At 44.3% G+C, this 27,720-nt stretch overlaps 1 protein-coding gene across 1 annotated transcript in view; it reads right to left on the bottom strand.

Moving 5' to 3' along the window:
- Positions 1 to 27,720, bottom strand: part of SGCD (sarcoglycan delta) — a 210,391-nt gene that overhangs the window by 7,081 nt on the left and 175,590 nt on the right. Inside the window, exon 6 of the mRNA XM_032208768.1 lies at positions 10,132 to 10,255. Within this exon, the coding sequence (XP_032064659.1) occupies positions 10,132 to 10,255 (124 nt within the window). The remainder of the gene's footprint in view (positions 1 to 10,131; positions 10,256 to 27,720) is intronic.

Raw genomic sequence — 27,720 nt, 5'->3', positions numbered from 1 at the left:
GAACCAGTCGTCTTGAGGGAGAGCTGCTTTGAGGTCAGAAAGCAGGTCGTGAGGCACGTCCTTTTGGGCCTTGGTCTGGTGACGTGTGAGCACCGGAGCCGCCAAGAGCGGTTGGACGATACTAAGCTTGGAACAATTATACTGAGGTAACCGGGACAAAGCATCGGCCATGAAATTCTTTCCACCCGGGATATACTTCAGAGTGAAATTGAAACGGTTAAAATATTGGGCCCAACGCATCTGCTTTGGGGAGAGACGGCGAGGCGTGCGCAACGCCTCCAAATTTTTGTGGTCAGTCCACACCTCAAAAGGGTGTTTAGAGCCTTCAAGGAAGTGGCGCCAAGTAGCGAGGGCCCAACAAACTGCAAACGCCTCTTTCTCCCAGACCGCCCAGCGTCGTTCCGTGTCAGTGAGTTTACGTGAGGTGTACGCGCAAGGCTGTAAGGTACCCTGGTCATTGGCTTGTAGCAGAACAGCCCCAACTGCGACATCACTGGCATCAGCTTGGACAACGAAGGGTTGGTTGAGGTCAGGATGTTTAAGAACTGGTTCAGCGGCAAAAAGGCGTTTAAGCTTTTCGAACGCCGCCTGGCATTCCATGGTCCAGTCCAAAGGCTTACTGGGTTTAGGTTTTGGGTCGCCTTTAGTTTTGAGCAAATTAGTAATAGGGAGAGCAATGTCGGCAAAAGAGGGAATAAATTGACGGTAGAAATTAGCGAAACCCAAAAATTGTTGCAGTTGTTTACGAGTTTTGGGAGCGTCCCATTCAGTGACGGCCTTTACCTTCTCAGGGTCCATTTCAACTCCATGAGGGGAGATACGGTAGCCCAGATAGTCAATAGTAGTTTGGTGAAACTCACACTTAGACAATTTGGCATACAAGTTGGCTGCACGGAGTTTTTTCAAAACAGTGCGCACCAGATTGACGTGGTGGTCGTGAGAGCGGGTATAAATGAGGATATCGTCCAGATATACGATAACGCCCTTATAGAGATGATCGTGCAGGATCTCATTAATAAACTGCATGAATACAGCAGGAGCCCCCTGTAGGCCAAAAGGCATGACCCGGAACTGGAAACAACCAAGAGGGCAGTTAAAGGCGGTCTTCCATTCGTCCCCCTCCTTAATGCGAACCCTATAGTACGCTTCACGCAGGTCCAATTTTGTGAAGATGCGGCCCTTCCCCAGTTGCGCCAATAAGTCCTTCATCAATGGGAGTGGGTAGAGGTTTTGAGAACATATGGCGTTAAGGTTCCTAAAGTCACAACATAAACGAAGAGACCCATCTTTCTTCTCACGAAACAGCACAGGGGCCGCCACCTTGGGTCGGGCCGGTTCAATGAAACCACGTTTCAAATTTTTGTCAATGAAAGAACGCATCTCCTCCATTTCCCTGGGTGACATGGAGTAAATGCGGGGTTTTGGGAGTTTGACCCCGGGCAAAATGTCAATGGAGCAGTCAGTAGGCCTGTGGGGGGGCAGAATGTCCGAAGATTGCTCGCTGAAGACTTCCTTAAGATCCAAATATTCTTTCGGAATTTTCTCCTCTCCTGCAATCCTCTCCTGTCCCCTAGCGGCTACTTCAGGAACGTTAGTGACGTCAGGTTGGTTTGGAGAGCCCTCCCCCACTGGAGGCACTTTGGAGCGAATACGCAAGCGGCCTGTCCGCCAATTTATGTGAGGGTTCCACTTCCGGAGCCACGGGATGCCCAAAATAAGTGGTCTGTCCATGCCAGGTGCGACCACAAAAGAGATTAATTCAGTGTGGGTACCCATTTTCATTTCCAAAGGCTCAGTAAAAAAATGGGCGGGCCCCCCCCCGCAACCGATCCGTCTATCTGGCAAAAAACAATAGGGGTTTTTAAAGTGCGCAATTTGAGGCCTAATTTCTCAACCATGGCTGGGTTGATCATGGACCGGGAACAGCCGGAATCCAGTAATGCTAGGAGGGTGGCAGGTGTCCCCTCAGGAGGAACTTTTAATTCAATAGGGAGTAGAAGGGGCCCCTTGTTTGAACTCACCCAGTGAGGTGAAGTGTCGTCATCTGAGTCATCAGAAGAAGAGGAGTTAGCATCCGCGTCATCCTTCAAAGGTTGGGGAAGAGGAGGGGGGTTGGTTTCCCCAGCGAAAGCCGTTTCCCTCTTTTTCTTTTCAGAGCCTCTGGCAGGTTTCTCCTCACGTCTGGGAGGGGGTTGGGCAGAGAGGGGTGATTTCGCCCGACAGAGGGGGGCGGTGTGCCCAAGCTTCCCACAGCGAAAACATGTTAAAGGTCGGGAGGAGCCAGAAGGGGGCTCCCTCGCGTCGCCTCGGCGTTTGGAAAGCGCTTGAGTAGTAGGAGGGGGGAGGGACTTGGCAGCTCTTTCTTTTCGCTTCCTTCTTTCTTCAGTGGCATAACGCAGACGAATTAAGTCAAGCTCAGCGTCAGCAGCATGTTCAAACCAAGTGATTAAACGCCTCGGCAGGTTACGATTGACACATTGTTGATAAATGTCAGCGTTTAAGCCTTCAGCAAATCTGTCCAGAAGTGCATCCTCCCCCCAGCCTCTCATGTACTGAGACAGACATTGAAATTCCTGGATGTATTGGGCGACTGGTCTATCGTCTTGGTCAAAGGTTAAAAACTTTAATTTGTTCCGCTTCTCAGTTAACGGGTCATCAAAACGTTGGCGGAAAGCCGCCATAAAACGGTTGAAATTCCCCAAGAGGGGAGAACCAGACATATGCAAAGCCGTTGACCACGTAGCCGCTTCACCATCCAAAGATAAAAGGACCATTCTGACCCTTAAAGTGTCAGATTCAAAGTCCCGCCCATATATTTCCATGTAGTTAAAGACTTGCATAAGAAAGGAGGGAAGGGTGGCTGAAGCACCATTAAAACGCACAGGCAAGGGAGGAATTTTAGCCATCCGATGTCGTCGAGGGGGGGCCTGGGGGGGAGGTCCCCTTTGATCAGCAAAACCTCTAGCCGCAGGGGGTGATACAGGCCGAGGGGGGGGGTGGGGGAGAATCCTGGCGTGGGTGACGTTGCCAACTTCTCCAGTCTCTTTCCTGCTCCCCCCTCCTGTCCTCCAAAAATGTTTGACCCCAATAATCAGGTAACTCACTCCGCTGTGGTTTTCTCGCGGGGCCCTGGTGTTGATAATTTCTCCATTCAGCTTCATCGCCTCTTTGGCTCCAATAGTCAGGGAAATCACCCGCCTGAGGTTTCCTCACGGCCCCTGGCTCCAGCGAAGTTTGTTGAGGTGGTCTCTGGGTGAGTCCAGTATTCCAGCTTGTCTCTATTTCTCTTTGCCCCACTGAAGTTGACCAACGGGGTAGGGGGGAAGGCTCAGGCTGACTGGAAATTTGTAGTTGAAATAAATCTTCGTGCAGAGGTCGGTCAGACGGGCTGGGCTGGTGTAAAGAAAGGTCGGGAGGTCCCAGTTCACTGGAATCCGTCCCTCCCACGGCGCCTTCCTCTTCTCTGGTCGGAGAAGACATTATGTCCCTTCTCGGTAGACGTAAATCTCCTGGAAAGGGATATTATTCAGATCTTGCTTCTTGTCACGCCCCACTCCATTCCATAATTAGGAAAGAAGACCAAGAGACTCCATGGGTTGGAAATCCAAAGTACTTTTACTAATTATAAATGGTAAGCGAGCAGTAGTGAAGCAAGATCTGAATAATATGGCGCGAAAGCAATTGATATATGGCAAAGCCCGTTCCCCCCCTTAGGATCAAAGCTCCAGTCCAATCATAAGTCCTTCAAATGTCAGGTGTGAGATAACTTCAAAAAGACAGGCCAAGATGGAATGTGAAGGCCGTTGATGCAGGCGGGAAACACGTACGCATGCGTAAACCCCAACGACTGGAACATCCTAGAACATTCCTGCAGCAGACCTCCAGCACATCAATTAAAACCCTCCCACATACACGCCCCCCCCCCTCCCGTTTCATGGCAGCTGAAGCAGCAGCAAAGCAGAAGCTGACATCCGGCCGTCCCCCGGAAAAAGGCTGTCAGGCCTGGAAGAAAAAATAAACAAAACAGACAACACAGAAGAAAACAGACAAACAACAAAGAAACAAGAGAGGGAAAGGAGAAAAGTCAAGGCTTGTCGGGATAAGCAGCATAAAATTTCCGAAGCAAGCGGGGAGCACGAACGTGGGACTTATCAACCCATTCCGTGTGGGAGGGGGGAAAATGTTTCCAAGCCACAAGGTATTGGATGCGATTGCGGTGCCTGCGGGAATCCAGAATGTCTCGGACTTCAAAATGACGTTCCCCATCAACAAGCAACGGAGCAGGCGGAGGGTCATCTGCGGGCCGCAGGTCAGACACCCGTACTGGCTTGATGAGGTTGATATGGAATACCGGGTGGATCCGATTAAGATGTTTGGGCAATTGCAGACGAACCGAAACAGGATTGATAACTTTCAAAATCGGGAAAGGGCCAACATACTTGGGACCCAATTTCTTAGACTTTTGCGTGGTATGCAAGAATTTCGTAGACAAATACACTAAATCACCAACGTGGTACTCATAAGGCTGAGAGCGTTTCCTATCAGCCTGCTTCTTATGAGCCTTGTGGGCTGCGTCCAAGGTGGAACGAGTGAGGGGCCAAAGGCGACTGAGACGTTCACTCCAGTCCGCCACGGAAGGAACCTGAGGCTGGGCCGTAGGTAGTTCGGGGATAGGAACAAAATCATGGCCATAAACGACCCTGAAAGGGGTGAACCCAGTGCTGGAGTGAACCGAATTGTTATAGGCCACTTCAGCGTGTGGTAACAAGTCCACCCAATCGTCCTGTTGATAATTGATGAAACAACGTAAATATTGTTCAAGGACGGAATTAGTACGTTCACAGCCGCCATTAGTCTGAGGATGGTAGGCGGAGCTAAGGCCCTGGGCGGAGCCAATACGCGTGAGGAACTCCTTCCAAAACTTGGATGTGAATTGGACTCCACGATCGGAGATAATACGGTCGGGAACGCCATGCAAGCGGTATATGTGGGAAAGGAAGAGCTTAGCCAAGGCCTTGGCGGAAGGAATCTTGTGGCACGGCACGAAGTGAACTTGCTTGGAGAACAAATCAGTAACCACCCAGATAACCGTGTGCCCCTGGCTCTCGGGAAGGTCCACAATAAAGTCCATAGAAATCTCCTTCCACGGGGCAATGGGGCGGGCGACGGACTGTAGAAGTCCGTGTGGTTTCCCCGGAGGTTTTTTGGCGGTAGCGCAAACCGGGCAACTGGAGACATAAAGTTCAATGTCCTTCTTTAAAGAGGGCCACCAGAATTGTCTCTTCACGAGGTGCAAAGTTTTCACGAATCCAAAATGACCCGCCATCCTGGAGTCATGAGCGCGACGAAGGACCACAAGACGTAAGGAAGCGGGGATGTATAATTTAGCTCCAATCCACGGAAGATCGTCTCTCATGGTGCATTCGTCCCGATGGTTCAGGAACCAGTCGTCTTGAGGGAGAGCTGCTTTGAGGTCAGAAAGCAGGTCGTGAGGCACGTCCTTTTGGGCCTTGGTCTGGTGACGTGTGAGCACCGGAGCCGCCAAGAGCGGTTGGACGATACTAAGCTTGGAACAATTATACTGAGGTAACCGGGACAAAGCATCGGCCATGAAATTCTTTCCACCCGGGATATACTTCAGAGTGAAATTGAAACGGTTAAAATATTGGGCCCAACGCATCTGCTTTGGGGAGAGACGGCGAGGCGTGCGCAACGCCTCCAAATTTTTGTGGTCAGTCCACACCTCAAAAGGGTGTTTAGAGCCTTCAAGGAAGTGGCGCCAAGTAGCGAGGGCCCAACAAACTGCAAACGCCTCTTTCTCCCAGACCGCCCAGCGTCGTTCCGTGTCAGTGAGTTTACGTGAGGTGTACGCGCAAGGCTGTAAGGTACCCTGGTCATTGGCTTGTAGCAGAACAGCCCCAACTGCGACATCACTGGCATCAGCTTGGACAACGAAGGGTTGGTTGAGGTCAGGATGTTTAAGAACTGGTTCAGCGGCAAAAAGGCGTTTAAGCTTTTCGAACGCCGCCTGGCATTCCATGGTCCAGTCCAAAGGCTTACTGGGTTTAGGTTTTGGGTCGCCTTTAGTTTTGAGCAAATTAGTAATAGGGAGAGCAATGTCGGCAAAAGAGGGAATAAATTGACGGTAGAAATTAGCGAAACCCAAAAATTGTTGCAGTTGTTTACGAGTTTTGGGAGCGTCCCATTCAGTGACGGCCTTTACCTTCTCAGGGTCCATTTCAACTCCATGAGGGGAGATACGGTAGCCCAGATAGTCAATAGTAGTTTGGTGAAACTCACACTTAGACAATTTGGCATACAAGTTGGCTGCACGGAGTTTTTTCAAAACAGTGCGCACCAGATTGACGTGGTGGTCGTGAGAGCGGGTATAAATGAGGATATCGTCCAGATATACGATAACGCCCTTATAGAGATGATCGTGCAGGATCTCATTAATAAACTGCATGAATACAGCAGGAGCCCCCTGTAGGCCAAAAGGCATGACCCGGAACTGGAAACAACCAAGAGGGCAGTTAAAGGCGGTCTTCCATTCGTCCCCCTCCTTAATGCGAACCCTATAGTACGCTTCACGCAGGTCCAATTTTGTGAAGATGCGGCCCTTCCCCAGTTGCGCCAATAAGTCCTTCATCAATGGGAGTGGGTAGAGGTTTTGAGAACATATGGCGTTAAGGTTCCTAAAGTCACAACATAAACGAAGAGACCCATCTTTCTTCTCACGAAACAGCACAGGGGCCGCCACCTTGGGTCGGGCCGGTTCAATGAAACCACGTTTCAAATTTTTGTCAATGAAAGAACGCATCTCCTCCATTTCCCTGGGTGACATGGAGTAAATGCGGGGTTTTGGGAGTTTGACCCCGGGCAAAATGTCAATGGAGCAGTCAGTAGGCCTGTGGGGGGGCAGAATGTCCGAAGATTGCTCGCTGAAGACTTCCTTAAGATCCAAATATTCTTTCGGAATTTTCTCCTCTCCTGCAATCCTCTCCTGTCCCCTAGCGGCTACTTCAGGAACGTTAGTGACGTCAGGTTGGTTTGGAGAGCCCTCCCCCACTGGAGGCACTTTGGAGCGAATACGCAAGCGGCCTGTCCGCCAATTTATGTGAGGGTTCCACTTCCGGAGCCACGGGATGCCCAAAATAAGTGGTCTGTCCATGCCAGGTGCGACCACAAAAGAGATTAATTCAGTGTGGGTACCCATTTTCATTTCCAAAGGCTCAGTAAAAAAATGGGCGGGCCCCCCCCCGCAACCGATCCGTCTATCTGGCAAAAAACAATAGGGGTTTTTAAAGTGCGCAATTTGAGGCCTAATTTCTCAACCATGGCTGGGTTGATCATGGACCGGGAACAGCCGGAATCCAGTAATGCTAGGAGGGTGGCAGGTGTCCCCTCAGGAGGAACTTTTAATTCAATAGGGAGTAGAAGGGGCCCCTTGTTTGAACTCACCCAGTGAGGTGAAGTGTCGTCATCTGAGTCATCAGAAGAAGAGGAGTTAGCATCCGCGTCATCCTTCAAAGGTTGGGGAAGAGGAGGGGGGTTGGTTTCCCCAGCGAAAGCCGTTTCCCTCTTTTTCTTTTCAGAGCCTCTGGCAGGTTTCTCCTCACGTCTGGGAGGGGGTTGGGCAGAGAGGGGTGATTTCGCCCGACAGAGGGGGGCGGTGTGCCCAAGCTTCCCACAGCGAAAACATGTTAAAGGTCGGGAGGAGCCAGAAGGGGGCTCCCTCGCGTCGCCTCGGCGTTTGGAAAGCGCTTGAGTAGTAGGAGGGGGGAGGGACTTGGCAGCTCTTTCTTTTCGCTTCCTTCTTTCTTCAGTGGCATAACGCAGACGAATTAAGTCAAGCTCAGCGTCAGCAGCATGTTCAAACCAAGTGATTAAACGCCTCGGCAGGTTACGATTGACACATTGTTGATAAATGTCAGCGTTTAAGCCTTCAGCAAATCTGTCCAGAAGTGCATCCTCCCCCCAGCCTCTCATGTACTGAGACAGACATTGAAATTCCTGGATGTATTGGGCGACTGGTCTATCGTCTTGGTCAAAGGTTAAAAACTTTAATTTGTTCCGCTTCTCAGTTAACGGGTCATCAAAACGTTGGCGGAAAGCCGCCATAAAACGGTTGAAATTCCCCAAGAGGGGAGAACCAGACATATGCAAAGCCGTTGACCACGTAGCCGCTTCACCATCCAAAGATAAAAGGACCATTCTGACCCTTAAAGTGTCAGATTCAAAGTCCCGCCCATATATTTCCATGTAGTTAAAGACTTGCATAAGAAAGGAGGGAAGGGTGGCTGAAGCACCATTAAAACGCACAGGCAAGGGAGGAATTTTAGCCATCCGATGTCGTCGAGGGGGGGCCTGGGGGGGAGGTCCCCTTTGATCAGCAAAACCTCTAGCCGCAGGGGGTGATACAGGCCGAGGGGGGGGGTGGGGGAGAATCCTGGCGTGGGTGACGTTGCCAACTTCTCCAGTCTCTTTCCTGCTCCCCCCTCCTGTCCTCCAAAAATGTTTGACCCCAATAATCAGGTAACTCACTCCGCTGTGGTTTTCTCGCGGGGCCCTGGTGTTGATAATTTCTCCATTCAGCTTCATCGCCTCTTTGGCTCCAATAGTCAGGGAAATCACCCGCCTGAGGTTTCCTCACGGCCCCTGGCTCCAGCGAAGTTTGTTGAGGTGGTCTCTGGGTGAGTCCAGTATTCCAGCTTGTCTCTATTTCTCTTTGCCCCACTGAAGTTGACCAACGGGGTAGGGGGGAAGGCTCAGGCTGACTGGAAATTTGTAGTTGAAATAAATCTTCGTGCAGAGGTCGGTCAGACGGGCTGGGCTGGTGTAAAGAAAGGTCGGGAGGTCCCAGTTCACTGGAATCCGTCCCTCCCACGGCGCCTTCCTCTTCTCTGGTCGGAGAAGACATTATGTCCCTTCTCGGTAGACGTAAATCTCCTGGAAAGGGATATTATTCAGATCTTGCTTCTTGTCACGCCCCACTCCATTCCATAATTAGGAAAGAAGACCAAGAGACTCCATGGGTTGGAAATCCAAAGTACTTTTACTAATTATAAATGGTAAGCGAGCAGTAGTGAAGCAAGATCTGAATAATATGGCGCGAAAGCAATTGATATATGGCAAAGCCCGTTCCCCCCCTTAGGATCAAAGCTCCAGTCCAATCATAAGTCCTTCAAATGTCAGGTGTGAGATAACTTCAAAAAGACAGGCCAAGATGGAATGTGAAGGCCGTTGATGCAGGCGGGAAACACGTACGCATGCGTAAACCCCAACGACTGGAACATCCTAGAACATTCCTGCAGCAGACCTCCAGCACATCAATTAAAACCCTCCCACATACACGCCCCCCCCCTCCTGTTTCATGGCAGCTGAAGCAGCAGCAAAGCAGAAGCTGACACCCTAGCTGTTAAATGGAGTGCTAATAGTTTACATTTGCATGTCAAGAAACTGAACTAGGACAACTGAATATTAAAATATTCCATAGTTCCAATTACATTGAAATTGGCTTGGTACCCTTTGATTATTGGGTAATTCCCGAGTTATTAAATTTGTGGACTACCATTGCAAACTCCTAAATACCTTCAAAGATCTAAAGAGTTTGTTTTAACCCATTAAAAATGCTGCCAGGTCTACAGATCAATAGGAGTGAGTTGATCCCACCTCACTAACAAAATAAATGATATAAGAGGTAATTATACTGGTCAAGAAAAACTCACTTTAAACTGTCAAACAAAATGGGAATTTAGTTGTATTACTCATTTTTACAGCTACATAAATCTGTTTCCTATAATCATTGCTATTATCCCAGTCTTTTAACACTAATTAATCAACTTGCCACTTTGTATGAGAGAAACACAGTTTGCATACAATGAGTTCCACCATCTTGATGAGGAACTTTAATATATTAACTATCCATATTTCTTTTTAAAATCAATGCTCAATGGAATTGCCAAGAGAATTTCCAGTGCTAAATGGAATTAACATCCAATTTTTAAATCTGAAAATTGCCTAAATGTAATAAGCTCTGTTCTGTACTCATTGCAAATTAAACAGCCTTGACAATAGAACGAAAGCAGAGTCCTGATCTCAGCTCTGAGGTGTACTGCATTTTCTCCGTACCTCACCATCTTTGGATTGCAGCTTAAGCTCCGTCCTGCACGTTGCTTCCAGGTTGCCAGCTTCAGCATTAATCAAAACTCCCTTGGGAGCCTCCATCACCAAAGAGCGTGTCGGAGACTCAAGTCTGTAATAGCAAAAAGGGCTCACATCAGTATCTGGGCTTTTGAGGAGGAGGAGGTGACTCATTTGCAACTTGAAAAGATTTCCTCTGAATTGATTCTGAATCTAAGGTAATACATTCATTTGGAAATAGCACTAAGCAATAAGACTTATATACCGCTTCACAGTGTTTTAAAGGCTTCTCTAAGCAATTTACAGCATATCCCCCCCCAAAAAAATATATATATATATCTGGGACTTCATTTTACTGACTTCAGAAGGATGGAAGCCTGAGTCAACCTTGAGCCAGTCAGGATTGAAGCCCTGGCAGTCAGCAGTATTAGCCTGCAATACAGCATTCTAACCACTTTGCCATCATGGCTCTTGAAATAACAGTATTTCAATGACATGATGTTATATTTTCTTCATCAATTCAAGCTAAACCTTTCTATAGCAAGCATTCATAACACTTTCGCTGGATGGATATAATCTACTTGCCAATTGATAAATAAGAGTTGGTGTCCAGTGACGTTTACTATAGAAAAAAAGGCCCCAGATTTAGTCCCAGAAGGAAGAGCCTAAATGGTGTGTGAGAAAGGTTTTTAAGAAATTAACCCAGGAATGAACTGTTCCTAATATATACTGCTTTTAAGTTGGTAACATAGATATGCATGCACATTTCTCACATGCATATAAAATTGGGAATATCACATGAACATATTTTTATGTGAAGTGAGTGGCTATATAGATTTTCTAAATAAATAAAATATTCTCCACTGCAGAACTCCCAACAATGCAGCTATCTTCTATATGTATACAATATAATCTTCATATTCTCCCTACTTGTACAAAAACAATTGCATTAGCTCTTTTTTCAGCATGTTATTTTATCTCTAATCTCTTGAATCAAAACTGGAAAAGCAGAAATAGAGCTCCTACAGGGCTGTATTTTAAGAGGAAGGGTGGAAAAGAGCACACCCTTTCCAGACTTTGTTCAGATGGATCAATACTTTCCATTCAAGGATAACAACTAAATCTACCAGATTTGGGTTACAAAAATCGAAAGGGCCGCTTACTGATAGCAAAACCTGTAGCTCTTTATTGCATCTAATAGTCATCTGGATTTTTAGGGCTCAATTTGCTAGTCTTAATGTTTGTTTGTATGACGTATACAATGGTGGCTACTGTTATCCAATAATCTGGGCCATTGAATTCAGTGGACAAAACAATATAAAAATTACACTGATAGATAGTATAGTGGCAGGTTGGGGGGGGGAGAATATACTTTAGTCAGGGAACTCTCAAAAAGGCCCTTTTTGAGCCGTTAATTTTCCCCCCCAAAGTTTTTATTTTTTGTGGGAGGGTTCTCCAAAGGGGAAAAGATGTGGGCCCACTAATGATGGTCTGCTATTTAACAGGTAATGGTTTGATTTGTTTTCATTCCAAAAGTAATGTAAAATACCTGCATTTTGTTCCTCATTTTTTTTAAAAATATTTCTGCCAGCAAAAAAACATCTTGAATGTAGGGTGACACAATGTGGAATATTTGGACTCTATTAAGATAATATTTAGTCATCATCAACATACATAAAATGTCTATATCTCTAGGTCAGGAATGGCATCATCTGTTCTATGAAACCCACAGATAGTTATTTATAGTCCTGATTTACATTAGGCAGTGGTGAGCATGATAGGTTGCAAATAAGACATACTTGCTGCCTTCTGTTAATATTTAAAATCAATACTTTAAAAATCTTTAGATCTTTTTTATTTTTATCAAACCCACTTAGAAAGGATATTGAAGCTTTCACTGTGGCCTTTAACACACAATTATCTTGTGGTTAGATTCGTACGAAACTTGCTGGATTAGCAACCGTGCTAAAAATAATTATCATGAAATACAAGCATGTGACAAGTCTACTAACTTGCTTTTCATCAAATAAAACTTCCTAGCATCTGATGAATTGGGCTCTGAATTACTTAAACGTTGAACATAAAATATTTAGTAAGGAGGCTACCTATCCCTAAAGAGTCCCAGTAAGGATGAACTGGTGGGGTAGTGTATCAATTGGTCATGAGCTAATATAACATCTAAACTGTATAAACCTCCTTTAAGAGACTTAAGTATAATAAATACACAAGCCAGTGAAACCTTTGTAAGATTCCACAATTTCTGTACCATGTGCTGCAAATATTCTCTTCCAATGATATTGTTAATGCTATTGGGAAAAAAAATCAGATGACTGTCACTGCCTGATAACCTTCACACCTTGTACACACAACACAATAATACATAGACACAAAAATTATTACTGTACGTCTTAACAAGTGCCCAGAAATAAATGGCATTTGTCAAGGTGAGAGAGATGAATAATTATGATTATGTTGGGAGGCAAGAATTTCTTTACTATAATAATATATTACTACAAAGAGGTATTACTACTTTAATAGTTGTACTAATAAGACTTTATGGGCTTCTCAACTTCCAACAACTCTGGGAGGCATACAGTTAAAATATATTTAAAAAATGCAACACTCAAAAAGAAAATCCATTCAGTAGGATTCAGACTACATGTTTCCACAAATCCTGAAAGAACAAAAGATAAGTTTGAGATCTTCAGAATGGCAAAATAGTCCCTCCCCAACTATTTGACAGCTCACTCCAAATTTAGCTCCAACCTATCTTTTACTCATACTGTTTCCTGTTTATACATTCTGCTTTTTCCTAACATTCTAATTGTTCCTTTCCTTTCTTTTTTTCTTAGAATATATTTCAATGAAAGAGAAGAAAAAAAGTAGGAAGAACAGTTAACATAGGCTAGCCAGCTTGGTCTGGTATAGAACTTAGTCATGGAAATCAACATGCTGACATTGGATACATTCCTTGCTATACTGTTTCTTGACTGTTTTTGTGAGTGATCTTAAATACTTTGCTTAAATACTCTTTTCTTTCATGTTTGTTTCTAAAAAATTATAATCAGTCAGATGGCAGACAGTACATGGCACTTGCCTACCTTCTAAAGAAGTATCTTGGCATTGTCAAGCTCTATACTGTAGAGTCTGTTATCCATAAAAGTACAAAACTTTCCTTTTCTCAGTTTGAAAATTGCTAGAGTAATTTATTGGAGGTCAACCTATCAGGATGTACTGTGCTTTCAGAGATATCCATTCTCTTGAAGCAATCATTACTTATCCAGATTTCTAGTTTTCATTTCCTATATCATATGAAGCCTCATAAATCATTTCAGAAGGAAGACAGCATTTGAGAACATCATTTTTGCAATATTCCTATTTTTAATGGTACACACAGTGATGTTTTGTTCTTCCTTAAGTAGACTTGAAATGAATCTTCACAAGTATCAGGGGTGGGTTCCTGCCAGTTCTAACCTCTTCTATAGAAGAGGTTCTACAAATCTACAGTGCCGTTTAGAACCGGTTCCAGTTCCCTCCCCTCCCAGCCCGTCTGCACATCATCAAGATCAAGAGCGAGAGGAGGAATTCTGGGAATTGAAGTCCACAAATCTTAAAGCTGCCAAGTTTGAACACCCCTGAGTTTTTTTTCTAAAGGGTTATGAGTGCAAGGGTCTTGTAACTTGACAGCTTTAAGACTTGCACACTTCAATGCCAGAGTTCCTGAGCCAACATGACTGGAGGAGGAATTGTGGGAGTTGAAGTCCACAAGTCTTAAAGCTGTCAAGTTTGAACAACCCTACGTTTTTTTTCCTAAAGGGTTAGGGGTGCAAGGGTTTTGTAACTTGACAGCTTTAAGACTTGCGTGCTTCAATTGCCAGAGTTTCTGAGCTAACATTTTGGTTGCTAAGCAAGAGCATTGTTAAGTGTGTTTCACCACATTTTACAAGTTGGCCACGCCCACCCAGTCACATGACTGTCAAGCAACATCCACCCAGTCACATGGCTGGCAAGCCAATCCCACCTGGTCACATGGCCGGCAAGCCACTCCCAAAAAGCAGGCCACACCTAAAGAAGAGGTTCTAAAAAAGTTTGAAACCCACTACTGACAAGTATGTATAATTTTTGAACAATAACCTTTGTAAGAAAAATCAAATTTGCATATCATTGTGAATTCTACCTCAACTAGCCAACAAGCGATACACTTTTGTAGTTTGTAGTTTGTAGTTTATTTATAGGCCGCCCTTTTCCCTGAGGGGACTCAGGGTGGCTTACAATCAAAAAAGGAAGGGGAGTGTAGGACAATACAAAAAAAGAAATGTGCACAAAGTAAATTAGACAATAAAACTCAACATTCACTCAGCATTCGGGAGGGGCGAAATAAGATTATCCCCAGGCCTGACGGGTTAGCCAGTTCTTGAGGGCTGTACGGAAGGCCTGGACGGTGGTGAGGGTACGAATCTCCACGGGGAGATTGTTCCATAGTGTCGGAGCCGCAACAGAGAAGGCTCTCCTCCGAGTAGTCGCCAGTCGGCACTGACTGGCGGATGGAATACGGAGGAGGCCAACTCTATGCGATCGGATGGGACGCAGGGAGGTAATTGGCAGAAGGCGGTCTCTCAAATAGCCAGATCCACTACCATGGAGCGCTTTATAGGTGGTGAGTAAGACCTTGAAGTGCACCCGGGGACCAACAGGTAGCCAGTGCAGCTCACGGAGGATCGGTGTTATGTGGGCGAACCGTGGTGCGCCCACGATCACTCGCGCGGCCGCATTCTGGACTAGCTGAAGTCTTCGGATGCTCTTCAAGGGCAGCCCCATGTAGAGCACATTACAGTATTCCAGCCTAGAGATCACAAGGGCTCGAGTGACTGTTGTGAGGGCCTCCCGATTCAGGTAGGGCCGCAACTGGCGCACCAGGCGAACCTGGGCAAATGCCCCCCTGGTCACAGCTGAGAGATGGTGGTCAAAAGTTAGCTGTGAATCCAGGAGGACTCCCAAGTTGCGGGCCCTTTCTGAGGGGTTTAAATTTTGTCCCCCCAGCCTGAGTGATGGTATGGTGGTCAAATTTTTGGGAGGGAAACACAACAGCCACTCGGTCTTCTCCGGGTTGAGTACAAGCTTGTTAGCCCTCATCCAGTCCATAACGGCCTCAAGACCCCGGTTCATCACGTCCACCGCTTCATTGAGTTGGCACGGGGCGGACAGATACAACTGTGTATCGTCCGCATATTGGTGATATTTTATCCCGTGCCTTCGGATGATCTTGCCCAGCGGTTTCATGTAAATGTTAAATAGTAGGGGGGATAGGACCGACCCCTGCGGCACCCCATAGGTTAGGGGCCTCAGGGACGATCTCTGCCCCCCCACTAACACCGACTGCGACCTGTCCGAGAGATAGGAGGAGAACCACTGCAAGACAGTGCCGCCCACCCCTATCTCCCGCAGTCGTCGCAGAAGGATACCATGGTCGATGGTATCGAAAGCCGCTGAGAGGTCCAGGAGAACTAGGATGGAAGCATGGCCTCCATCCCTAGCTCTCCAGAGATCATCAGTCAATGCGACCAAAGCGGTTTCTGTGCTGTAACCGGGTCTGAAGCCAGACTGGAAGGGGTCAAGATAGTTAGCTTCCTCCAAGGTACGCTGAAGCTGGAGAGCCACCACCTTCTCAACAACCTTCCCTACAAAGGGAAGGTTGGAGACTGGACGATAGTTATTAAGAATAGCTGGATCCAGAGACGGCTTCTTCAGGAGGGGTCTCACCACCGCTGTCTTAAGCGCGGTGGGAAAGTACCCCTCCCGAAGAGAAGCGGTAACAACCGCCTGGATCCAGCCTCGTGTCACCTCACTGCTGTTGGCAACCAGCCAGGAGGGACACGGGTCCAGTATGCAGGTGGAGGCACTCACAGCTCGCATAGCCTTGTCCACATCCCCAGAGGCAACTTCCTGAAACTCAACCCAGAGATGGTTTGCCAAGTTTTCTCCTTGTGTCTCGGCTGGATCTACTGGGGTGGAGTCCAGGTCCGCTCGAAACCGGGCAACTTTGTCCGCCAATAACTGGACATATTCCTCAGCCTTACCCTGTAAGGAGTCCCCCGTCTCCCTCCTATTTAGGAGGGAGCGGGTTATCCTAAACAGGGCGGCTGGGCGGGACTCGGCGGACGCTACCAAGGAGGCAATGTATGTTCTTTTTGTAGTTCTTAGGGTCCGAATATACTCCTTGGTGCATGCTGTCAAAAGTGCCCGTTTCGACTCGGACCTATCGGACCTCCACGAGTGCTCTAGGCGTCTCCTCCGGCGCTTTACCTCCCGGAGCTCCTCAGTAAACCAAGGAGGCCTCCGGGGGCCGCTGACCCGGAGGGGCCGTAGCAGCGCAATCCGGTCGAGAGACTCCGAAGCTGCCAAGTGCCAGGCAGCGACGAGAGTCTCCGCCGAACTGTGGGCGAGGGTATCAGGAATAACCCCAAGCTCCGTCTGGAACCTAACAGGATCCATAAGTCGCTTGGGGCGGAACCAGCTGGTCGGTTCCTCCTCCCTACGGTGGAGGTTTGGCCTCCGGAAGTCTAGCCTCAGTAGGTAGTGGTCTGACCACGACAGGGGTATGATCTCATTACCCCTCAGACCAAGATCGTAACTCCACTGCTCCGAGAGGAATACGAGGTCAAGCGTGTGACCCGCTGAGTGAGTTGGGCCTCGAATTACTTGAGTCAAGCCCATGGCTGTCATGGAAGCCATGAACTCCTGCGCTCCATCAGAGTGTTCACCGAGCGAAGGCAAGTTAAAGTCCCCCAGAACTATAAGTCTAGGGAACTCAACCGCTAGCTCGGCTACTGACTCGAGGAGCGAGGGGAGGGCTGCTGCAACGTAGTTGGGAGGCAGGTACGTAAGCAGCAAACCCACTTGACCCTTGAGGTCCAGCTTCACTAGCAGGGACTCACACCCGACAAGCTCCGGAGCAGGGATCCTACGAGGTACTAAAGACTCCCGGACTACAATAGCCACACCGCCACCCCTTCCCTGGGCTCTCGGCTGGTGTAGCACCTGAAATCCGGCTGGGCACATCTCGACGAGGGGGACTCCTCCCTCAGGGCCCAGCCATGTTTCAGTAATACATGCCAGGTCTGCGCCCTCATCAGTTATCAAGTCCCGGATGAGGGGAGCCTTATGAACAACAGACCTGGCATTTAGCGACAGCAGCCTGAGACCAGGGTCCTGAACACCTGCGCCATCTGACCTTGGAGTGGGACTCCTAGGGCCGGAAGGAGGGATCTCTATGACACAGCGAGCCCTCCTTCCCCGATGATGGCCTGCCCTAAAGTCCCCGCCGTATCTGCCTCTCCCTGTCATGACCGCAATGCTCCGACCCTCACCCGTGGTTGTGGTCCCCCCAACCACCCCGATGACCCCCGCATACCCCGGCAGGTCCTCCGAATCAGTCATACCCAAACTCTCACTCAAACAATCCTCACGAAATAATTAAAACACAAAGTTACAACAGTAATAGTAATAAAAGTGAGATCATTCATATCATCCCAAGCAGTCCCATGCACTCAACATACCGTATTAAAGTAAAATTTAAAATTTAAAAGTTTAAAAATTGCACGGGCTCATAGACACAATGTTCAGTTTAAGGTAGTCCAGAGGTGTCTTCTGCCCTCTCCTAAGGGAGGGCCTACCTTGAGGGGGGGCTCTTCTGAAAAGTTCAGTGTAGTCCAGGGGGGGGAGGGGCTGGGGGGTAAAGTGAGTTCGGGAGTCAGCTGCAATGGTACGAACCGGGGAGTTAACCATAGTAGCAAGAAGTCTGGTAAGTGTGTTCATTTCAACAGCTTCTTTTGATGACATTTCCAGGATCAAAGGAGTCCAAAGAGTCCAAAGGGGGAGGGAGGGAAGCCTATCTCTGGTAGAAGGGGAGGGGGGGGCGCTCCATTCAATAATCGGGCCCGACGTTCTTGGGGCCCAGCGCATCAAAAACAAGTCCAGGGTGGTCAATTTCATTAGCCAACAATGCTGGCGTCTATGGAGGCTGGCAGCTCGGAAATTAAAGTTTGCCGGTCCGCTGCCAGCTGTGAATCATAGGACTCTCCACCTTCCCTCAACTCTGTCCCAGGGGCCAATTTCCCCCTCACCAACTCTCTCTTAGTTCTCCTTTAATCTCCACGGTCTCCACCAGTTCCTTCTGTTCAAGCCGCGATGTTAGGCGGCATTAGATGGTAACCACGGCCGGCAATGTCGGTGGCCAGCAACAGGCAGCGTCCCTCTGTGTCCCTGACGCTTCCCAAACTCCCCTCTCTCACCAGCTCTCTCGTTGTTTGTTGTTTAAGTTAGTTCCAATCTCCACCGTCTGCTACGCTCGTTCGTTCGAGCCGCGATGTTAGGCGGCTCAGATGGAAAGAGACACAACGCTTCCACAACCAGCGAGCCAACAGACAACGGGGGCCGCGGCACCAACAATAGTCGGGGGAAGATCAAAGTTTCCCAGGCAGCTTGGCCATGAAGTCCCAAAACAGCTGAGCTGAGCTGCGGCGTTTTTCAAGCTGGCAACGGCAGGCTAGCGGCACAGCGGAGGTCGTAGTCGCGGCGGTCAGGCAGCAAACACGAAGGGGGAGGTCGGGCTTCTCAAACCAGCTGGGCCGCGGTGTTGGGCGGCGTCAGCGGCTTCAACTGTGCTGGCGTCTTTCGGAGCTGGCAGCTCGGAGAAGTAGAAATTTGCCGGTCCACTGCCAGCTCCCGGACCGCAAGAAGTTCACACCACCCCCAGCCTCCCTCAGCTCAGCTCCAGAGCACAAATTCCTCCTCTCCACGAGATTTTCTTTCAGTGCAAAGCCAGAGCGGCGAACTCAGCAGCCATGTTCCTTGCCCATGTGCCCATATTTTAACTCTTATTTTAATATTGAAAATTAAAATTAATTCCGGGTTTCTAGGAACCCTCGCATCTCGCGGATTAAAAACCCTCGCTTTCTCGTCCGCAAAAGAGGAACAAAATTTAACATGAGCTATATGTGTTTAATTAGTCCGTTTTTATTTCAAAATACTAATTTTCAGTCCCAATAGCAATGTATCAAATACTTTAAAATGCTATTATATATCAAACACCAATTTTTCCTTATTACTAATGTTATTAGGTTTTAAAAGGATCATTTCTGAATTGTTGGAAACTTTTCAAGAATTTTGAGGTACCCAAGAATCACTGTAGAATTTATCCTTAAATCATTAGAGCCAATGATTCTCAGTCATCCAGGTCATGGTTGTCTCAAAGGTGCTTTTTTAGGAGGCTGTTATATCTTATGGATATAATTATTTCTTTTTTAAAAATCACTGCAGCATTCCATATTGGACATAAAATTAACAATTATTATCAACCAGTTTTTCCTGGTGGTAAATAATTATATCCAAATCACTGGACATAATTATTTAGAGTCAAATCATTGTTTAAGCAACTCCTCTCAGAATGCAATCTTTATTTTATTAAACTCAATAATTTTTCAGCCATATCTCTGTGATTCTGATATTTAAGTCTCATCATCCAAAAAACAATGATTTCCCTCCAGGAAGACTCAGGAACAAAAGCAATAATAATACTCATTAATTAGTCAACATACTTCTTATTTTTAAATAATGCATCTATAAATAGTTTCATTCTAATACTTGAACATCTGGTTTTGATTATGAGGATTCAATAAAAATGTTCCTATGATGAAAGTACATAGGTAGCTTGTTGGAAAAGATTTTGCTAAGAGATAGAGGTAAGATTCGCAATGGAATTTTCACTTTATTCTGCTGACCTCACAAAGGCAGATTGAACAGTGAAACCAATGAAAGATTTTGTTATTTACGCTAAAGAGGATTCGAACTATATGGAACAGCCTATACTAGAGAGATATTCTATGGCTTGGTGTATAACAACTCAGGAATGGATTCACTGAATTTGGAATCACATGCTGGAACATAATTTCAAGATTGTGTGTGTGTTAAACAGTTACTTTGGTTCATCTGTATTCTGATGCATGAATATACTCATGAAACCATATTCTTCAAAAAAGCCATAAAAACATAAGGAGAAATCACCTTAAACTTGGGGACTGATAAAAAAGAAAAGCCAAACAATGCTGAGGAGGCTCGGGGCTCTGAAATCATCTTATAAACAATAGTTGTAGGGCAGCATTGATCAACAAAGGCAGGCAATAGTGCTAGCATCATTGTGATTGTGGTTATCGCCACAGCTACATTTTGTAATTCCAATTGTATGAGTTGCGTGGATTGCAAGTCTGTAGATCAGTGGGTCTCAACTTTCCCTTTAATACAGTTCCTCATGTTGTGGTGATCCCCAACCATTAAATTATTTTATGTTTTCTGTATTTTTTTGAAAATATGTGTTTTTCAATGGTGTTAGGCAACCCCTGTGAAAGTGTCATCCAACCCCCAAAGGGGTCCTGACCCACAGGTTGAGAACCTCTGCTGTAGATGATTTGAATATTTCTGCCATTGGGTCATCCTTTTGGTTGTACTGATGATAGATCGGCTAATGATGAACTTAATAATAAGTCTTAAAAATGCATCAGTTTTAATTGTTTAATTTATTATGATTGGATTTATAATCTTTCCCATTTAAAAAAGATTCTTAATTGCTAACAACAAAATATAAAGTTAAAACACTGTATAAACTTAATAATGGGAGAGATCAAAAGAAACAAACGTGATTAGTTTTACTTTTGATAGTTACCCACATCATCCAAGATTGAAGGCACACTAAAACTATATTGATTTTAATTGTTTTCAAAATATAACAACAGTGCAGATGCTGCCAGACAGGGACATGCAGTCAGGGGAGGCAGGGGAGGCAGAGCCTCACCACTGTCATCATGAAAAGAAAAAAAATGTAAAAGGAAAAAGGCTGAGCTAGTTGCTGTCAGTCACCATAGATGACTCTGCTTAGTGCTTAACTGTTTAAAAAAGCCTCTAAAAAAGTGCCCTCTACAGGAGGCGGCAGGAGAATGAGGTGCCTCATCTAGTCTGACTTTATGATCACTCGAGCAGAGCTAAGCAAGGGTTAAAAACCGAAAAATTCCTGACGTAAAGGAGGCACGTCATTCCCCTGCCTCCTGTAGAGGGCACTTTTTTAGAGGCTTTTTTAAAAAGCAGAGTCATCCACACAGTGACTCTGGCAGCAACTAGCTCAGCCTACCTCAGCTCTTGCCTTTTTCCTTTTACATTTTTTTTCTTTTCATGATGGCAGGCAAGAGCAGAGTTGAAATCCTCTCTGAAACAGCTGGAAAAGGTACGTGTACGTGTGGGTCAGAGGGAGGGGGAGGAATTCAAACTTCATCCTCCTGGTGCAACTTTGTGTGTGTGTGTGTGTGTGTGCGCGTGCATGTGTATGTGTGTTTGAGAGAGAGGGGTGGGAGCATATTGAGACAGTTCTTTAGTTTATGCACTATGTAACACTATGATACTATGCCTTTGGGTCTTCTGAAATTTTAATTATCCAATCATAAGCAAAAACAATGTTTTCAGTAGAATGAATTTCCACTTCTACTTACACCTGCCAGCCAAAATGCTGCTAAAACCTAAATTTTCTGAATCCTGGTGCAACTTTGTATGTGTGTGTGTGTGTGTGTGTGTGTGTGTGTTTGAGAAAGGGAGGAAGGAGGGGAAGGGAGAAGAAAAAGAAAAAGAAAGAAGGAAACTTATTTAGAAAATAAGTTTAGAGAAACAAATGCTGTTGCTTTAAATCAGAACTGAGCATGCCTGGCTGTGGAATTCTGGGAGTCGAAGTCCACAAGTCTAAAAAAAATGCTGCCTCACCAGCCATAAACCTCACTGCATGTCACTGCTGCCAGAGAAGATATTTCAAAATAGAAGAGGGAACTCTAGATCAAAAATCACTATATTATCAAACTTATAGCATTAGATTTCACACATTACAACACCCCACCACTATGGCTTGGCCAGAGTTATGTTTTCCATTCTCCTCCTTTTGATATTTCACTCAAAGGCAGTAGGAGAAACTTGCAGTGGGAGGAACAGCTCAATTGTAAGGACCATCTATATAGAGCTCTAGATGGAAAAAGAGATGCCTGGTGTTCAAACTGGCTTTGGAAAGTCAATATTGTGATACACCCAGGATAACTGAGGAACTCAAAGAATAATTGAAAGAAGTTAGTATATGTTCTACTGATTATAGAAAGACCTTTGATTGTGTCAATCATGTCAAACGGGGACATACTTAGAAAATGGGAATTCCGAAAATCTCATTTTCTGTATCACAACTACTGTATATACACATTAGAACTCAAAGTACAGGCAGAACATAGTGAAACAAACTGGCTCCAAGTTGGCAAAGAAATGAGACAAGGCTATGTGCTTTTCGCTTATTTTATTGAACCTATATTAGGAATATATATTAAGGGAAGCAGAATTGGAAGAAGATAAGGATTGAAGGACCTGGAGAACAAGGGTAGGTACAGGTCATCATGGAGAACATCCATGCAGTTGTTAAGAGATGACACTGATTTGGTGGCCCATAATCAACCAATCAGTCTATGTTCGGCTGTCTCAGGTTACCATAAAGGAATATACTTATAGTCTATTTCTCAACTTAGGAAAAACAGCCTATTTAGTATGAAGATGACGTGGAGCTTTTTGTGATGCCCATAAAAAGAAATATTAATTATGATAGCAGACCTTTCTTAATCATTGCAGCTCATGAACTGCATACACCCCTATAGAAATACCAGGATAATCAGCCTCTTTGTAAACATGCCCTCAATATCATGGCACACAATAAAATATTTATCAAGATCATTTATTGCATGGCACTAACATCAATTTTGTTTTCAATTATGTTCTAATGAAATGCACCAATTACTGTTTGAATGGTGACATACAATTGTAATCTCATTCAGCAGATAAATCTTGCTCAAACAAGCTTTTCAGCATACTTTCTTCCACAGTATTAATTACAAATATAAACAAAGATGCATTATTATCTTGGTATTCTGCAATAAATCCAGGGATTTAGTATAACATGGTCTTCTGTTTGACAGCTTTAATCACCATGCAGTTTCCAACAATTATGCTGCACATCCATAACAAAATCCAAGATTTGGGGCAGTAGATTTTGAATTTGTTCCTGTGACCTTTTATTTAAAATGAACTACAATTCCTTTTATAGACAGGTAAGAAAAGACACTATCTATTATAATATTTAAACTCCTTAAAAACCAAGTTGTTGTTTCTCTGTGTCATATAATATATGTGAGTATATGCATATTTATTTATTTATTTTGCCATGTTTATGTAGTGTATATTGGAGGTGGTGACCCTTTGAAAGCTGTATGCAATGGAATTTCATTTCAATGTATGCCGATTAGTGTACATTTAAAGTGACAATAAAGTTATTCTAAGTCTAAGTTTAATGCTCAAGGCTTATGCTTTCTGATATATAAAGGATGAAATTTCCATCATTAATAGTCACTGAGAATAATAATTGCAAACATGGCTTAATTAAAACTATACACTGAATCTTGATGATGTTAAAACTCAAAAACAGATGAAATCTGTAAACTCTCTTGATGATGAGTTAATTTTAGACCAAAAGTTATTTTAAGCCTCCCTGTACATTGTTAAAAACTAGATCTAGACCAGAAGCATATACTGTATGTTCCCGTCTTTAAGATGCCCCCATATATAGGACGCCCCCCTCACTTTTCTAACCCAAAATTCAGAAATCAATATTTAAAACATTAAATAGGAGACATTTATTTTGCAGAGTAAGACATTTGCTTACCAATACCAATATTTATTTATTTTTTGTTTTCTGACATTCTTAAAGTTCCGACATTACCGCTCCCTGTCGCACATGGGCACTGGCTACACACTTTCTACAGCATCAGCTGATGTCAGTAAAATAAGGCTCATGACTGAAGGAAACCTGTTAGCTTGCCTCTGCAATTGGAAGTTTCGCTTCTGAGGCTAGTTTGCAGAGATAAGTTATTGGCAGTTTTGCAACTGTGGTTCTCCTCTTGGCTCCCTTGTGTATAAGATGCCTCTCCATTTTTAGGTAAATATTTTAAACAAAAAGTATTGTCTTATATACAGAAAAATATGGTAAATAGTTTTAATATAATTACTAATGTATAAAATTAAAATTAATGTATAAAAGAGCAACAGTCTGGGGGTTTCGATGTAGAACGTATGTGCAGTGTAACCTACAGTATGTACTGGCATCCTTCAGTCTCAAAAGACTATGGTATCGTGCTCTGAAAAGAGATCAAAGCTGGAGTGTTCTCTCCAGCATGAGGTCTGGGTAGATTAATATGGAGGATAGACTGTTACCCAATTAGCAGATCCCCCCTCTCCACGTTGCTGAAATAGTTCAATGGAATGGCACAGCCAATACAATTGGTTTCAGCATGGTTGTACACAGTAATGAACTGCTTCCGGGACTCCGGCTCCGATTTTTCCTTGAGGTTGACTCCTGAAGCCTTTTCCAGTAGTTGCACAAGGCACTAGTCCACAAGGGAGTGGAGGTTTGTAATCAGAGTTTCCCTTCTCCTAGAAGATGGTTCTGCTGCTTTATCTGCTGTTGCGGCATAAAGCCCACTTCCGCCTTTAAAACTGTTGACTGTCTTCTCCTGTAACCCTGGAAAGGGGCTCTTACAAGGTGCTACCAGCCAGGCCAGCTGGACTAAGGTTTTTTAAGGAAGTGTTACTCTTCCATACTGGGAATTAAATTTTGGGAATTAAAGTCCACAAGTCAGAAAACCGCCATTGTTCCCCACTCTGACTTAACACATGGAAAGTAAGCAAGTTCTTGGTAGGGAAAATAAATTGAGGCAGGTTGCTTCTACCAAAACCTAAATAGATTGAATATCCTTGACAAAGGACACCCATTGGTCTATACAGGCAATCCTCGACTTATGCACACAATTCCATTTCTAAAGAAGATAGTTATTAAGTTATGCCTCATTTTACAAAATGATTTCCCAGTTATTAAGCAAATCAATGCAGTTGTTAAGTGAATCATGCAGTTCTTAAGTGAATTTAGCTTCCCCCATTGACTTTGCTTATTGGAAGCCAGCTGGGAAGATTACAAATGGCGATGATATAACTCCAGGCCAGTGCAATTATCATAAATGCATGCTGGTTGCCAAGTGACTGAATTTTAACCACAGGGATGCTACAATGGTCATAAGTGTGAAAACTGGTTGTAAGTCACTTTTTTCCAGTGCCATTGTAATTTCGATGATCACTTAATGAATGGTTGTAAGTTAAGGACTACCTGTATCAGATTTTCTGAGTTGACCTCTCTTTTACTGCTATTCACCCACAACTGCTCCATTACTGGAGCAATGGAATTAAAAATAGAATTTGATCTCTCTCTTTCTCTCTCCCTGCCCCTCTCCCCATTCCTTCCCTCTCTCTCCCTTTCCTTTGTCCCTAGGACAAAGATGGGACTTGGAATATTATCTGTGAATTCATTTTATTTCTGAATTTAGGTGCTTATGTGGCACAAATTCCCAATATGCAATTATATTGCCATTATACACACACACATACACACACACACACCCATCCATTATATTACATAAATAAGAATGTGATATTTGCAAGTGTACAAAAATCTAGGATTTTGCATAAAAAAGAGGTCTGAGATATATTACATTATCTGCATCCCCTCCCATCAACCTTGGAGAAAAGGGTAAGAAATCACCATGTAATATAAACCAGTTTCTACAACAACCAGAAGAAAAGCACCATATGTTGCATGGCAAACTATCGTTTCAAAAGCAATGCATCACAGGTATATTAGCAACATCTGAGAAACATTTGAAAATAAGGGAAAGAAAACAATCTAACTTTATATCATCAATAACAATAAAGGTGTAGAACTGTAAATATTCTGCAAAGGCGATCTGCAGTGTGGTTACTATATATTTATTTTTTTATTTGACACTCTAAATTGGTTTCTCTACAATCTCTACACCAGCAATAAGCACAGTCCAGTTATTCTGCTGGAAGATGCAATAAAAATATAGAAGCAGCAAATTTTGCATTTTGCTATATCAGTAAAGATGAGGATGGAAAGACTTTATGGTGTGCAAATGCTCGCAAAGGGTTAGTGAATAGTATATGTTCTGCTGCAAGATATAAATATTTCTTGAAATAGATGCAAAAATCGGTAGATAATAGCATGCACCTTGTTATATGGAAATGATAATTGGGTATTTTAGGAAATAAATGAAAGTAAGTTGAATGCCATGGAAATAGGTTGCTTGAGAAGTGAGGGTGTCAAACGAGAGAGAGAGAGACAGGTTCAAGAATGACTTGGCTGGTGCAAAAGTATTACAGTATGTTGAAAAAGTTTGATCATTACATATCTATTATTTGTTACTGTTTGCATTTTAATTTTCTTGTGCGGGTCTATAACCTTAATAAAAATTTTGATTTGATTTGAAAGTTAAAGGGAGTTGGTGAAACAGAATACAAGAAATCTAAAGACAAAAGCCAGTGCACAAATCAATATATGGGTGCAATGGAAGCAAGGACACAAAGTCATGAAGATGTATGGAGAAGGTGCTGATTTAAACCAGATATTGAAACTCTTCCCATATCCAAATATCCCACCTTTACTCTCTTTTATACAGGATGTACAGTATCCCCCTTTGAAGAAAGGTCTCCTGCAGTCATGATATAAGCCTAAAATTGAAAATCTGGCTTGTCAGATGCTACATCTTTTCTATCCTGTTCTACGGAGTGGAGAGTTAGTCTCTGACAGAAAGCCACTTGAAGAGACTAGAAGCATTTGAAATGTGGATTTACAGGCGGCTGTTACATATACGTTAGGTTGACAAAATCAGAAATGAGGAGATGATAAGCCACCTGGGAAAGCCAAGGGAAATCATCAAAACTACAAAAAAGCAAAAGTAGAATATATTAGACACATAATGCAACACCCAGAAAAATAAGCCATACTTCACTTAATCCTCCAAGGAAAAATTGAAGGCAAATGGGATCCAGGCAGAAGGAGAACATCATGGCTTCAATATCTAAGGGACTGGTTTGGATAAAACTCAACAGCACTTTTTCGTGTGGTTGTTTATGAAAATAGGATCGCCAACATGATCGCCAACGTCCGATGAAGGATAAGGCACAAGAAGAAGAAGAATCCCTCTTTGCCTACAATCTACATTGCACTGCTTGTCCTGAAAAGGAATAATATGATTGGTATGTACCTATGAAAAATTTTTGGATAGTCAAAGCCTGGAAATAGTAGGAAGAAGTTGTTAATGAAGAAACTGACAGTTTTGCAAGTAAGATATGTTTGGAAGAAGGTGACTAGGGAGGGAAACATCAAAAAGCATTCTGCATAAATGTATCTTAACTGGCTTTCTTTATATCCAATAAATGTTGCTCTGGGGTTCCTGATATAGAATAGCTATAGAGAAACATCTTCAACAATCAAAACAGAATCAAGGAAGAAGAATGTGAGTTAGTAATTCCCTATTGAAAGATAATAAAGGTGGTTTATATTTTAAGAACATATCTTGCAACATGCTTCCTGCTTATTTTATTTAAGGA

The sequence above is a fragment of the Thamnophis elegans genome, chromosome 2, assembly GCF_009769535.1.
Source record: "Thamnophis elegans isolate rThaEle1 chromosome 2, rThaEle1.pri, whole genome shotgun sequence".
In the NCBI taxonomy this organism is placed as follows: domain Eukaryota; kingdom Metazoa; phylum Chordata; class Lepidosauria; order Squamata; family Colubridae; genus Thamnophis; species Thamnophis elegans.
The sequence above is the reverse complement of the archived record's forward strand: the minus strand, read 5'-3'. Positions and strand labels throughout refer to the sequence as shown.